Source organism: Alosa sapidissima, chromosome 17 (genome assembly GCF_018492685.1).
Source record: "Alosa sapidissima isolate fAloSap1 chromosome 17, fAloSap1.pri, whole genome shotgun sequence".
Classification (NCBI taxonomy): domain Eukaryota; kingdom Metazoa; phylum Chordata; class Actinopteri; order Clupeiformes; family Clupeidae; genus Alosa; species Alosa sapidissima.
The window spans coordinates 5,632,672-5,646,966 of NC_055973.1; the positions used below are offsets into that span (position 1 = coordinate 5,632,672).

At 47.7% G+C, this 14,295-nt stretch overlaps 1 protein-coding gene across 1 annotated transcript in view; it reads left to right on the forward strand.

Annotated features, from left to right (window-relative positions):
• The first annotated feature begins 883 nt into the window (after window positions 1-883).
• ncoa2 (nuclear receptor coactivator 2) overlaps window positions 884-14,295 on the forward strand; it is a 48,418-nt gene continuing 35,006 nt past the window's right edge. Inside the window, 6 exon segments of the mRNA XM_042067434.1 lie at window positions 884-1,084; window positions 2,468-2,653; window positions 5,440-5,541; window positions 6,580-6,720; window positions 10,321-10,465; window positions 11,649-12,972. Coding sequence (XP_041923368.1) covers window positions 937-1,084; window positions 2,468-2,653; window positions 5,440-5,541; window positions 6,580-6,720; window positions 10,321-10,465; window positions 11,649-12,972 — 2,046 coding nt within the window. The 5' untranslated portion in view covers window positions 884-936.

Consider the following 14,295-nt stretch of genomic DNA (forward strand, 5'->3'; position numbering starts at 1 on the left):
GTTTTCTTACACTCTTTTGTTTGTCTTTGTTCTTTGTGTAGTTAATGTCTTGTTTTGTTTTATTGTGTTTACTTATAACTCTGTTGTGTAGACTATTTAAAGAGCTCTTCACCTCAAGAGCTCACTGCTGGAAGTGGTATCTGTTTTCTCTTTACGTGTGTGTATGTGTTAGGTTCTTTGTTGATGCCAAGTTTGGTATCAAAGTGTGTGTGTGTGTGTGTGTGTGTGTGTGTTGAATGCAGGCTTCTCTCTGTTCCCTGTGCACAAGCCACGTGTCCTTGAAAACAAACACAAAGTGTTGGGAACAGTGATTGAGAGCGGCCCATACGGGGTGGGAAAGGCTATTTGAGGGCACCAGTGTGGAGGTAGAGTGCTGATAGATGGTGAGGGATTGGACAGAGGCAGGAGACACACTGCCCAATTAACCAATCAGGGCCCACCCTGTCAGTTTGCATGTCCTATTATTGAACCAGTGCAGTATTTACAAAACATTTTGTCATGCCACTAAGAATACTCCAAAGTCATACTGAGAGTTTTCACATTTTTTTTTTTAAAACACATTTAAAAAACAACCTTTTTTAAGGAATGAGAGACTCCTGTAGCCATGGCTGACGTCAAGTCTCAACTGGTTGGGGCAACTGTATATCAGGAAAGAGAAGCTGTCACAGACAGGTGTTAGCAGTTAGCTTGATTGGAGAAGTGGTTGTTTTCCTGTCCTGTGGTTGGGCCAATAGAGTGTTAGAATAGCAATAAACAAGATGAGTAAATAATACACTAAGATTGTATGAGCATTACTTATAGTAAATATCCCCATGGTCCTCACATTTTCAACCAGATCTGTTGTATTGAGCCCTCTGATGTGATGTTTGATCGTATCTTCTCTCTTCTGTTTTCGCCCCTGTGTAGGCCCTGGATGGCTTCTTCTTCGTGGTGAACATGGAGGGCAACATCGTGTTTGTGTCGGAGAACGTGACGCAGTACCTGCGTTACAACCAGGAGGAGCTGATGAACACCAGCGTCTACAGCATCCTGCATGTGGGCGACCACGCCGAGTTCATCAAGAACCTGCTGCCCAAGTCCCTGGGTGAGGCCACGCACTACAGCAGAGCCCCCCCCACCCCCCCAGCACTGAGGCCGCACTACAGCAGAGCTGCTTTCAGCTCTCTCTCGTTGCCTTTAGTTGCTTGCCGTAGCAGGCATCAAGGTAGCAACTACGAACTTTGTTTCAGACAGCCTAGCAAGATAGCAACACAGAACACCGTTGTCAGGATACCAGAAAGCAGAATAACGTAACGTTTGACTTCAGCAATAGCTGAAGCTCACAATTAAATTGAATTTTGGACATTGAAGGCAGCATGAAGGATACATCTACGCTGTCTTCAAAATTCGGCAAAACGAAGGTTTCTTAGAAGGCAGCATTTCACAGAAGTAATCGGACATGCCTTACTCCCCTGTTAGAAATCTTAAAAGGCAGCATTTTTCCCGTTTCAGACACAGCCGTGAGTGTGTAGCTCAGAGTAGTGTGCATTGGTATTCAGGCTGGCTGAGTCATTTGGGGGGTCAGTTCTGTATTGGAGTAGATGTATTTGGTGTAGTGTAATGAAAATGTTCTAAAATGTGTTTTGTGTGTGTAGTGAATTGTATGTTATAGTGTAGTCTTTCTAGCTGAGTAGAGCTTTAAAGTGTGTGTGTGTGAGAGAGCGAGAGAGAGAGAGCGCGAGCGAGCGCTGTAGCGTAGGCTGTGGTCAGGCAGTAGCCATCTGGATGCACACTGGCCCTGATTAGCTGCTTGCTGCCCTACTTTCACTGGCTTATCAATGAGCACTGAACTACACCGAGCAGATGGAGGGAAAGATAGAGGGGGGTGGGGGTGAGGCAGAAGAAAGGGGGACTCAGAAGACAGAAATAAAGGAGCAAAGAGATCAAGAGGGAAAGGGAGAGAGAGAGATGTAGAGAGAGAGAGAGAAGATTGAAAGAAACAAAGAAAGGGTGGGAGAAATGGACAAAGAGAAAGAGATGATTGGGCGAGAGAGAGGAGGATGACGTGAAGAAAAAGAGCCGAGGGTGGAGCTGGAGCAGGAGAGTGGGAGAGATGGAGATGGTTATGCTACAGTATTTAGCAGACACTTTTGTCCAAAGCGACATACAAATAACAACAATACAAAGTTAAATTTAACAGTGTAACAATGTAAAAGTTGGTAAGACTACATTAAGGAGAATAGCAATAATAAACAACAATGTTAATTCAATCAATAGCCTAATGAAAATTCAAAAATACAATGGAGATGGAAACGTGCAGGGACATTATCCTCATCTCTCTGGGTACCCTCAGCATGGACTAGCTTTGGTTCCTACTAGAGCATTTCATCTTGATGCTAGAACCTTTTGTGAGTGTGTAAGTGTGTGAGTGTGATTTGGAACCTCCCAGGTCCGTTCTGCTGACTCTTTGTCTCTCTGGCCATTCCAGTTAACGGGGCTCCGTGGTCGGGCGAGAACCCGAGGCGGAACAGCCACACGTTTAACTGCCGCATGCTGGTGAACCCTCACAGCGAGCCGGAGGACGAGCAGCAGGAGCAGGAGGCCCAGCAGAAGTACGAGACCATGCAGTGCTTCGCCGTGTCCGAGCCCAAGTCCATCAAGGAGGAGGGAGAGGGTGAGACGCCGTGTACCTTTCTATTTTTTCTTTTCTTTTTTCTTTATTTATTTTGTTTCTTATTGTATTTTTTTTTTTTTTTTGGGGCCTTTTTTATTTATCTACTCTCTCCTCTCTCTCTCTCTCTCTCACACTCTCTCTCTCTCTCTCTCTCTCTCACACTCTCTCTTTTTCTCTCATTGCGCTCATTGACTCTGTTGAAGTGTGTCTGGCTGCTCTTGCAGACGGTCATATTTAACCCAGGGGTCCTCTCTCCCCAGCGCGTGGTGTCCACAGCTCTGCCTGCGCAACAGACCTCTCCCGCGTACTGCTTTGCATTTGGTGCTGAGTGCCAACCTGCTTAAACTCCGTCAGAGCAGCCGATGATTGAGTCTGACATTTCCTCACAACATCTGTTTGACAGGGGGAGGGAGAGGTGGGAAGAGGAAGGAGAGAGAAAGTCATTGGGAAAGAAGGGAAAAGGCAGAGAGAAGGAAGAAGTGAGGCACACATCTGTTGCCTCTCTAGAAGAAATGTTTCAATCTGTGACACACACACCTCCCCCTTCCTGAAAGTCACGTAGAGTTCACCCAGTACAGTATGTGTGGATGTGTAAGCCCCACTATTCCAGTGGATCAAGTTGGATTTCACTTTTGCTGGAATGAGCCCCCTGAACTCACTGTGTGTGTGTGTGTGTGTGTGTGTGTGTGTGTGTGTGTGTTCTAAGTGGTGCAAGAAACTTTAAAAGTCTTGGTAGTTTGTTTTTGTGGTATCCCCGATTGTGGATGGTATTTTCTGTGTCTGTGTCTGTGCGCGCAGGCCTTTGAGTATTTATTAGGCTTGACTCTACCCTCGTCATCCTTTGAGATTGTAAGTAGTGTAAACTGAGTGAGATGGGGCCTATTTGTATGACCTGTGTTGGCTGCACTGAATAGCATGGCAGCTACTCGCTCACACTGGCTTTGAAGCCCTCTAGGACCCATGCCAAAAGCAGAGCAGGTGTGTGTGTGTGTGTGTGTGTGTGTGTGTGTGTGTGTGTTACTGTATGTGTCAGTTTGTGTGTGCATGAGTAAGTTTGTGTGTGTGTGTGTGTTTGAGAGGCAGAGTAGTGGAGTAAGTTCTCCAGTCCAGTTTCGGACCACCCAGTGGTCTCTGTTTACAATTTTGAGATGAGTGTGTGTGTGTGTGTGTGTGTGTGTCAGTCAGCAGCAACTGGTGAAAATTGGCCCTCTAAGAATGTTGAGCTTCATCCAGGCAATCCTAGGTTCAGCCTCTCTCTTTCTGCCCGACATTTCCTCTCTCTCTCTCTTTCCCCCTCCCTTTCTCTTTTAAGATAGTCAGGATGGGTTTTAGTCAGGGAGGCAGTGAGAGTATTTATTACACAGGTGTTTGTGTGTGTGTGCGCGTCCTGTATGTTGATGCACATTTATACTGCATGTTTGCGTGTACACCTGTGTGTGTGTGTGTGTGTGTGTGTGTGTGTGTGAGATTTGTGTATGTTTGGTGGTTTGTTTACGTGTGTGTGTGTGTGTGTGTGTCTGTGCTGATGTGCAACTCTGTGTGACTGATGAGCTCTTTAAAGGGGGGCTCAGGATGCAGCCCTGTCCTGTGGGGCTCCCAGCAGGGTGCAGAGCCACTGTGACACACACTCCAAAGGTCACACTCCATCACACACCCACGCCCTGCGCCCTACACACACACACACACAAACACACACATACAAACACGAACATACACACACATGTGTATACATAGGACTAGTATGTATACACACACACAGACAAACAAAGATGTATACACAACGCAGCACAGCTAGGTATACATACACCCACATATTAACAAATAACACACATAAGAGTATTCACTTCACATTCACAGCCTCACTTTCACACACATATGCTCCTATACAACCCTGTCACATCATCACACAACAGGACCCATGCAACTGCATGTAACACACACACACACACACCAGCACTAGTGCAGCGGCCAGCAGTCATCATTAATAATCACATTAATAACCTCCATTCAGCACATGAGGTCTCTCTCTCTCTCTCTCTCTCTTTCTCTCTCTCTCTCTCTCTCTCCCCCTCCCTCTCCCTCTCCCTCTTTGTTTAAAATATGAAGCTGTTTGCCATTTTCCTTTTAATCTGAGTGTATAATGTGATCATGTATTGAGCGTGGGACACCAGGCAACGCTTTCGTGTTAATTACTCATCTTTGTAAGTCGGTATATGGTTAAATGACTCATTACAGGGCGAATGAAGACTCTCTCGCCCGCCCCTACTGCCTGTAGGAAGAATATTCCGCTTGCAAGTTCAGTGTATCGTACCCGCCGACCGAAGCAGGATCAGTTTACATCCTGCATCCACAGCACAGAGGCAGGCTAAAGAAACGCTAGCGTTTGTTGCAAACGTGTGTATAATGGCAGAGCCGGCGAAGAAGCAGCGAAAACCCTTGACGGAAGATGCAAAGAAAAGGAAAAGAGCTTCAGACCGAGCGAGGGGGAGTTTCGTAGAGAAAAAGCATCAGGCTTGCCTGGTGTCCCTTTAAAGACGAAGGATTTGAATTAGTAACTGAGTGTTCCCCTCCATCTCTCCAACCCTCTCTCCCTCCATCCCTCTCTCCATCCCTCCCTCTCTCCCTTATCCCTCTCTCGCTCCCTCTCTCTCTTCCTCCCTCCCTACATCCCTCTTTCCCTCTCTCTCTCCCTCCCTCCCTCTCACGCTCTCTCTCCCTCTCTCGCTCTCTCTCTCTTTCCCTCCCTCCCTCTCTCCCTCCTTCCCTCCCTCCAAATGTGTCTGTAGACTTCCAGTCGTGTCTGATCTGTGTGGCGAGGCGGGTTCCCATGAAGGAGAGGCCCATGATGTCTGCACACGAGAGCTTTACCACCCGCCAGGATCTCCAAGGTAACCACACACACACACACACACACACACACATCACATACGCACAGATACAACAACCAACTACTTACTTGCATACATACAAATACATGAAGATGTACATATGCATATTCTCTCTCTCAAACACACACACACACACACACACACACACACACTGACATTCAAACGACCACACACTCAGACACAAATATACTGACAGGCATGTACACACTCACACTCTCACACTCCTACCTCTACCTCCACAGGGCATGGGATGCCAGTCAGTCTAACTGCATGCCTGATACACACACACCAGCCTGTGCTCATCTATACACACCACACACACACTCGAGCACCGCCTACCTGCATATGCCTCACGAGAGCAGGCGATGCCAGTCAGTCTGACTACACCCCCCCTCCCACAGACCACATCTGAACATATATTCTGCCCATTTATGCATACATCCCCAGGGTATGCGATGCCAGTCATTCCAAGTACACACACACACACACACACACACACACACACACACACACACACACACACACACACTCCCTTCCAATCTAGTACTTGAGCTGGGTAGGCCTCAGTGTTGCCTCTCTATAAAAGTGGAATGGCTTTTGGCTCTGAGATTAGGGGGTGGTTCCCCTCCACATCAGAAGCCCTTGAGCTTAGGAACTCTCTTTGGACTCTGTCTGAGGTATGAGTGAGGGGAAATGAGAGGAGCATCATGTCAGGGCGCATACCACGCACACACGCACACACACACACACACACACACACACACACACACACACACACACACACACACACACACATGTATTTATATGTGTGTGTGTGTGTGTGTGCCCCAGTGTGTATGTCTCCCCACCTGTCTGTCTCTCTGTGTGTATGCATGAGAAGGCAACGGTGCTTCAGCGTTTCGCTCGTCTATTTTCATGTACCTCCTTGTTTACTTGTGTGTCTGTCTGTTTGCCTGTCTGTGCCTGTGCCAGGCATTTCTGCTTGCTAGATGTGTTTGTGCAATAACTCTGTCTCTGTGTGTGTGTGTGTGTGTGCAGGTAAGATCACGTCCCTAGACACCAGCTCGTTGCGGGCCTCCATGAAGCCTGGCTGGGAGGACCTGGTGCGGCGGTGCATCCAGCGGTTCCACCTGCAGAACGACGGCGAGATGTCTTTCGCCAAACGCCACCAGCAAGAGGGTAAGAGACCTGCACAGACCCCAGATCTGCTCTGGCATGTCTGGGACATGCACACCTGCACACCAGAGACAGCCATACACAGTCCTGTAGCACAGTGGCTAGAGCAGATGTGCTATGCTTACAACCACAACCAAGAGTGAGAGATCCTGTGATCTCTGATGTAAGGGTCCCTTAAGGCTTTAAATTTCAGCCCCACTGGCACCGACCTCGCTTACAGTGCCCCCCTCCTCCTCCCCGTACTGTACAATCCATTCTATGCGTAACATAACATGAAGCACCATAGTCGTGATATACCTTGTTTTAAAGCTAAGAATCGATCAATGTTAAGCTTTCTATGACAAAAAGTGTTTTGTGCATTACTGTATTTGATTATAACACTATACATTTGATCAAACTACTATAAAATAGATCCAGAGAGATGTATGTTACCGTCTCAAAGAAAAAACAACATTCAAGCTTCTGTATCTCATTACCAGTACATCACACAGTCACACTGACTGTTTCTGAGAATTCTACTGGGTCTAAGCTTTCCAAAGAGGACAGACATTTGATGATGGGCCAAAGTATGTGGGAGCAGTGCCCTCCTAAGTAGATGATGTGCAATGTCGGGCAAAACACTCAAAATGGGGCTGAAATTTATTAGAATAAAACCGGTTGCACAAACACCCTTAAGTATTCTCCTTAATATTTTCCCTTATGTATTTAAGGTTTTGTCCTTATCTTGTAAGAAATTCCTTAAACTGTTGCACAAATGACCTTAGTAGCCTAACTAAGGGGAAAAACCTAAGGGACATCTAACTCTACTAACCATATTATTAACTGAATTGATGCTGATAAATGAAGAATATTAACTATTTTTGACAATTCAAAATAAAACCTCTCCGTTAATATGCTTACTCTGTCAAATAGGCCTATCAGAAACATGCTGTATTGTTATTGTGTGGTTTACGTAAGCTTAAAGCTGCAGTTGGCAAGATTTTTTTGATCATATTCACTGAAACTGACACTATGCTCCGACAGAACAACATAAATCAGCCGGTTTTAGAAAGAAACCTGCACTTCTACCTCCACCTAGAGCCTGTTATTTGTTTTGCAAAAATCCACAGCTCCCGGTTCTTTTGGTCCAATCAGAGCAGGGCTGTGTGAGATCTGACTGTCAATCACAGTCTGGTGCGCACTGACGAGCACAAACTCGATGGGATGGTGCTCGTGGTAGTGGGGGAGGGGCATGAGTCGTAAACATTCAAAATCTTGGCTAAGTCCCCTCAATCTGTCAGACTTGCCTACTGCAGCTTTAACATAGGCTAACGTTAACAATTCTTTTAAGGTATTCTGTGCAACACCCGAGAAATTAAGCCTTAAGGGTCATACTTAAGGGAAAAAACAAGGTGCAGTGTTTCCCCTAGAAATTTTTCCAGCAGCGGTGCTATTACTTGGCGAGGGGGGGGGGGGGGGGGGTTGTTGCGCATTTTTTTTTTTTTTTTTATATCATACCTTCGTGTTTCTTTTGTGGACATTTTCAGCTTTCTTTTACATTATTGGTTAAAAATGATAGAAGAAAATTTAAATGGCACAACCATTTAATGACCATTAATAATTAAAAGATTATTTACAATTTATTTAAATTTGTCTTAATGGCAAAGGCCACACCCAATCTGCGAGCACTTAATTTTTCTGGGCTTTGAATTGAATTGAATTGTGGGGGGGGCATTAATGCTGACACGCATGCACGTAGCCAGATGCTCTCCTTGTAGTCTAATTCTCAGTCCCAAAACAACAAACCCACGTATAAAAAAGTAAATACTCACTTTTCTTCTACATCACTCCCACAGTTACCATACAACTCACTCACAATTAACTCGAAAAAGACCTAGGCTACTTGATTGAAGTGCGACCGTTCGTCTCACCGTCAAGTGAACGCTGAAGTTATGAGAACATGTCTTTCTGATAACAGAATATAGGCTCCTATATGTCTAATGCCGTAAACGTAGAAAATGTCTGTTTGTGATGGCCTATTATAGCTAAGTGGACAGAATTTAGGCTATACGTATATGCCAACATATGCTCATATTTCCTTTAACTATCAGACAGTTTAAACAGGCCTAGACTGTGTTCGCCTAGCTTTCCCATGCAAACATTACATATAGCCCTACGCTAACGTTACAAGTCTAGGCTACAATTAACGTTAAGACCATACACCTTGTAGCACATTGGTTTACTCTATTGCATTACTTACGTTTTAATAATTTGTCGTTGAATGTTGATGGAGGCTCATCTTTGGGAAATCAGCTCTCTGGATAAAATTGTCAGCCGGAGCAAGAGTTCTCAGAGTTGACGACACGGGGGGTAAATCCAATCAGCAGAAAGAACCGCATCACAACAGTAGGCTAAATCGCAACAAACTTTTTTCCCCCCATGTTAAATTCATTTCGGTAATCATGAATTGGTTTCTTTTATTTGATGTAGGCTAGGAGAGGAGGATGCATGTTTCACATTAGTGTCAATGTGTCAAAGCAGGCTTTGGATCAGAGGAATTGTTCAAGCTTAACATATGGCATAGGCTACAAGCGAATTCACGGCATACAAACAGCTTCGTGATGAAATATAACTAATATCATTTTTTATTGTCACCAGGCCTATAAGTAGGCTATTTATTGTGTAACCTACAAGTGAACGATGACACCATAGGCTACACTGTGGCGGAGCAAGACCCCATCAGTCGGATAGCTAAACAATGTAACCGTGTTCAGAACGTAGGCTAGCCATATGGGCTGCAGACTTGTCTTTGGGCTTGTAATCACCTGACACATCATGCCGCATATATGTCCTGAATAATGAGAGGCTAAGTGCGGATTTGATGCACTTAACTTACTCAAGACTTTCAGAAAACAATTTCGAGATGACGTTGGCCATTGTGCTTTTACAGTGTGTTAAGTGAATCTCGTGATATTATGTTGCAGCGGCGCTGAAAATCCAGCGGCGGCGCTGCGCCGCTGTTAAATACATTGTAGGGGAAACACTGAGGTGCTTTCTGCAACCGGCCACATTCAGGCTAAGAGCACTATCCTGGCTAGAGGCCAGGATAGGCTAACAACATCACGCTCAACAGCTCAAATTTGAGTGGTGTGAAAGTCAACTCGCAATATTGGTGTTTACTTGTTGGGAGGGTTTATGAACCATTAACAGTCATACATCTTTGTGTGTAACTAATTAATGAACATCTCACAAATCACGCTCGATACTCAGATGTGTCAATATTTTCTTACACCCTAAGTGTTGAGTGAGTATGGTGGGCCACTGCTCTGCTGTAGGAGTGAGATCTGGCAGGAGAGCCAGATTCCGCTTCAGGAGAGGACCTTGTTTGGTAGTGCAACAGTGGTGTTGTTTGGGGGTATGGAAGCAGAGTAGATCACCCAGCTTGTTTGGCCTTTTGCATAATATTCACCTTGGGGTTTAGGTTCAGAGATTTAAAAGTGTGTGTGTGTGTGCGTCGTCCTAATTTTACTGTTTAATGTGTGTGGGCAATAGGATCTTGTGTATGTGTTTTATATGCATCTTATACACATTTGTGGTGTGTGTGTGTGTTTTCTCTCCCTCCAGTGTTGAGGCATGGCCAGGCGTTCAGCCCCATCTACCGCTTCTCCCTGGCAGATGGCACCATCGTGTCGGCACACACCAAAAGCAAGCTGGTGCGCTCCGCCACCAACGAGCCCCAGCTCTACATGTCTCTGCACATCCTGCAGAGGTAATGTGTGTGTGTGTGTGTGTGTGTGTGTGTTTGTTTGTGTCTATATGTGTATGTTTGTATTGTATTGTAGTGTCTGTGTGTGTTTGTATGTGTGTGTCTGTGTTTGTGTGTGTGTCTGTTTCTGATTATATATCTGTTTTTGTTTGTGTGTGTGTGTTGTCTGTACTATGTGTATCTGCAGAGTCGTCATCATATCTAAGTCCTGAAAGTGTGTTTGTGTGTGTGTGTGTGTGTTTGTGTCTTAAGATGTTTGTGAATGTTCAACCTGGACCTTAAATCCTTGACACCCATCGGTGCATTGTCCTGCACAACTGTGCAAAGTTGAAGTTCCAGTTCTTCTGTTTATAAGAATGCGAGGCCGCCCTCCTCCAACGCGACTCTCGCAGTCACTGAGCGCCCCTCTCTCACTCACTCACGCGGTCATTCATAACTTTTTCTGCTGCGTAAGTGGTGGGCCACAGAGATTGCTTTGTCTATTGGCCGTCGTCTGTAGCTGACTTGAGAATCTGTCGCCATGGACAAGGGTCAGGTGGCATGTGGAAGCGTGGGTGGCCAGTGGTCTTTATGAGGCCAGGAGATGTGACAGATTGAGGCAGATTGGGCCACGCCACACAGCTGTAGCCAGCCGGGTGGGTCTCAGTGACTTGGACGGACCTTTCCTCAAATTGGCCTCTCGTCAGTAATCCATAGCTGACATTTCTGATTGTGTGTGTGCGTGCGTGTGTGTAGATTTGTGTGTGTGTTCTTGTATGTGTAGGTGTGTATGTGAATATGCCTGTGCTGACCAAGCACCACATCTCTGGGATCAACACTGAGCTAGTAAATGAGGAGAAGTATGTGGAATTAAAGGATTGAAATACTGAGTATTTCTTAGACATCTTACATTTTCACAGAAAAAAGTCATATTATGAACAGATGCCCAAAACCAATTTTTACTTTTGTAAACAAAGTAAAGAGGACTAAAATTGCATACTGCAATCCTTTCTCCTCACCCAGGGTGGTGTGTGTGTTTGTGTGTGTATGTATGTGTGTGTGTGTGTGTGTGTGTGTGTGTGTGTGTCTGCACATAGGCATACTAGTTAGTCTTTATGTGCAAGTGTTACTGTTGCATATTATTGTATGCATGTGTGTGTGTGTGTGTTAACACCCGGTTGTGTGTGTGTGTTTGCTTCTGGTCCAGAGAGCAGCCGGTGTGTGGCATGTCCCAGGAGATGGGCGCTGGCCAGGGGATGGGCAAAACCCTGAACCCCAGCTCCGCCATGCCCAGCCTGGGCGGCATGACCCCGGGCTCGCAAGGCCAGGACACCACGGTCAGCAGTAACTCCTCCACCTCCTCAAGCTCTGGCTTCTCTACTCAGGGGGGCCCCAAGGAGCCAGGGGCCTCCCCCATGGGCCCCTCGCCGGGCTACCGTTTCAACTGCCCGGGAGCCGGGGCAGGCCAGGGCACCTACGGGCCGCTGAAGATGAACAGCCCCTCGCAGAGCAGCCCGAGCGTGCTGTCGCCGCGGCAACGGGGCAGCCCGGGCGCGGCCGGTTCGCCGCGGCTACCCCCGCCACAGTTCTCCCCGGCGGCGTCCGGCGGCGGCAACAGCGGTCTGCACTCGCCGGCGCCGGGCCACGGCTACAGCAACTCGCTGCAGCAGCTGCAGGCGCTGAGCGAGGGCCACGTGGTCAGCCTGGGCGGCAGTGGCCTCGGCTCGCCCGACCGCAAGACCATTGGCTCGCCGGCCTCCGGCGCGCTCACCGCGCACATGCTCAACAAGATGCCCGCCGGAGCAGGAGCAGGAGGAGCAGGGGCGGACGGGTTCGGATCCGAACCCAATCAGCAGAATCAAAACCAGGCCATGGATCCTAGCCGCACCCCAGGGCACCAAGCGGAGGACTGCTCGGACCCCAAGGACGAGAAGGACCCCAGCCTAGGTGGGTTCGGCGGGCCTGGGCAGGGCGATTCGGCCTCGGACCCTCAGAGTCGCCTTCACGACAGCAAGGGCCACACCAAGCTCCTGCAGCTGCTCACCACCAAGACGGAGCCCATCGAGCCGCCCTCCCCGCCCATGTCCGGAGACCCCTCCTGCAAGGACCCCTCGTCCGGGGGCACCATGGGGCTCGGCCTGGGCATGGGAGGCCCTGGGCCCGCAGGGGGCCACAGCACCTCCCTGAAGGAGAAGCACAAGATCCTCCACCGGCTGCTCCAGCACAGCACCACGCCCGTGGACCTGGCCAAGCTGACCGCCGAGGCCACGGGCAAGGAGCCGGGCGCGGACGGCGCCGGGGCAGGGGGCAACGGCAGCGCCGGCGTCGGAGGACTCGGGGAGCTGAACCCCAAACAAGAGCCCATCAGCCCCAAGAAGAAGGACAACGCGCTGCTGCGCTACCTGCTCGACAAGGACGACAACACCAAGATCAAGGTGGAGCCGGGCGGGGAGATCAAGCTGGAACCCGCCGGCAAGATGCCCATGGTGAAGACCGAGAAGACCGAGATGGGCTACGAGAGAGCTGAACCGGTGAGTTTCAACACACTCTCGGCACCAATGCCAACGGTTTGGCACATTCATAAAACTGGCATAAACACTGCTAGGCAGGCACTCATAAGAGTTAATCAGGCTGTGTTATCAGTTGATCATGCCAGGCTTGCAGACCGTGTAGGTAAGCTATTTAATTTGAACTATTTGGTGGGGAGCGGGGATTATTGTTCATGCCAGTCGATTATTTGCCATTTGGCATGCATACTTTTTTCATCCAAAGCAACTTAACACATCTCCATTTGCAAAATGTCAGAGCAGTTCACTTAGTTGGGACCAAACAAAGGCACCTGGGAATATTCCAAAGCTAAATTGATAAGTCACAGAAAGAAAACTCCTGGCTAGAAATCAGTCATACTCATGGTTATAGAACTCTGAAAGGCTGAAAATATCCTCATAGTAGAGTGTTGCAAGCAGGTCTTGTCCTTAGTTGTTAAATGTTAAGATTATTGTAAAATGGTATGATTATCTATGGCAGGGGTTTTCAAACAGTGGTCCGTGGCCCACTTGTGGCCCGTGAGGACTTTGCAAGTGGTCCGTGACCATGGATTCAGTAATGTAGTTTCAATGTGGGAATCAGTATTTTTATTCAGTGGTGGTCCTGGGGTTGTGCAATTAGCCAGAATGGTGGTTCCTGGTTCACAATTAGTTGAAAACCCCTGATCTATATATATCAATATAGTAATTATGTCCTCTTAGCATGCTAGCCTTTTCTTAGCGTTGAGCGTTCTTAGCGTTGAGTAGATGGCGTTCTCATTTCCCATTTGTGCAGTGTAATGGACTAGCATGTCTAACCCAACTGAGATTCTGTATTCATGTGTACGCAGTGTAATGGACTAGCATGTCTAACCCAACTGCAGCTGAGATGCTGTATTCATGTGTGCAGTGTAATGGACTAGCATGTCTAACCCAACTGAGATTCTGTATTCATGTGTACGCAGTGTAATGGACTAGCATGTCTAACCCAACTGCAGCTGGGATGCTGTATTCATGTGTGCAGTGTAATGGACTAGCATGTCTAACCCAACTGCACCTGAGACGCTGTATTCATTCATCAGCTACTCCATACACTTCCTGTACCCGGATTAGTCAACCTTTAACATTTGCACCGCCAGCTGGCACCCCCTCTGCACCCAACACACGCACGCACACACACACACACACACACACAGTACACCTGTGCCGCCACCTGGCTTTGGAGCCGCATGTCCCCTCCCCTCCCCTGTATTCCGCCAGGTCAGGGAGCAACACCTGTGTGGACTCCATCACAGCAGTGTCAGAGTCAGAGAACCTCAGGGTTTCCTC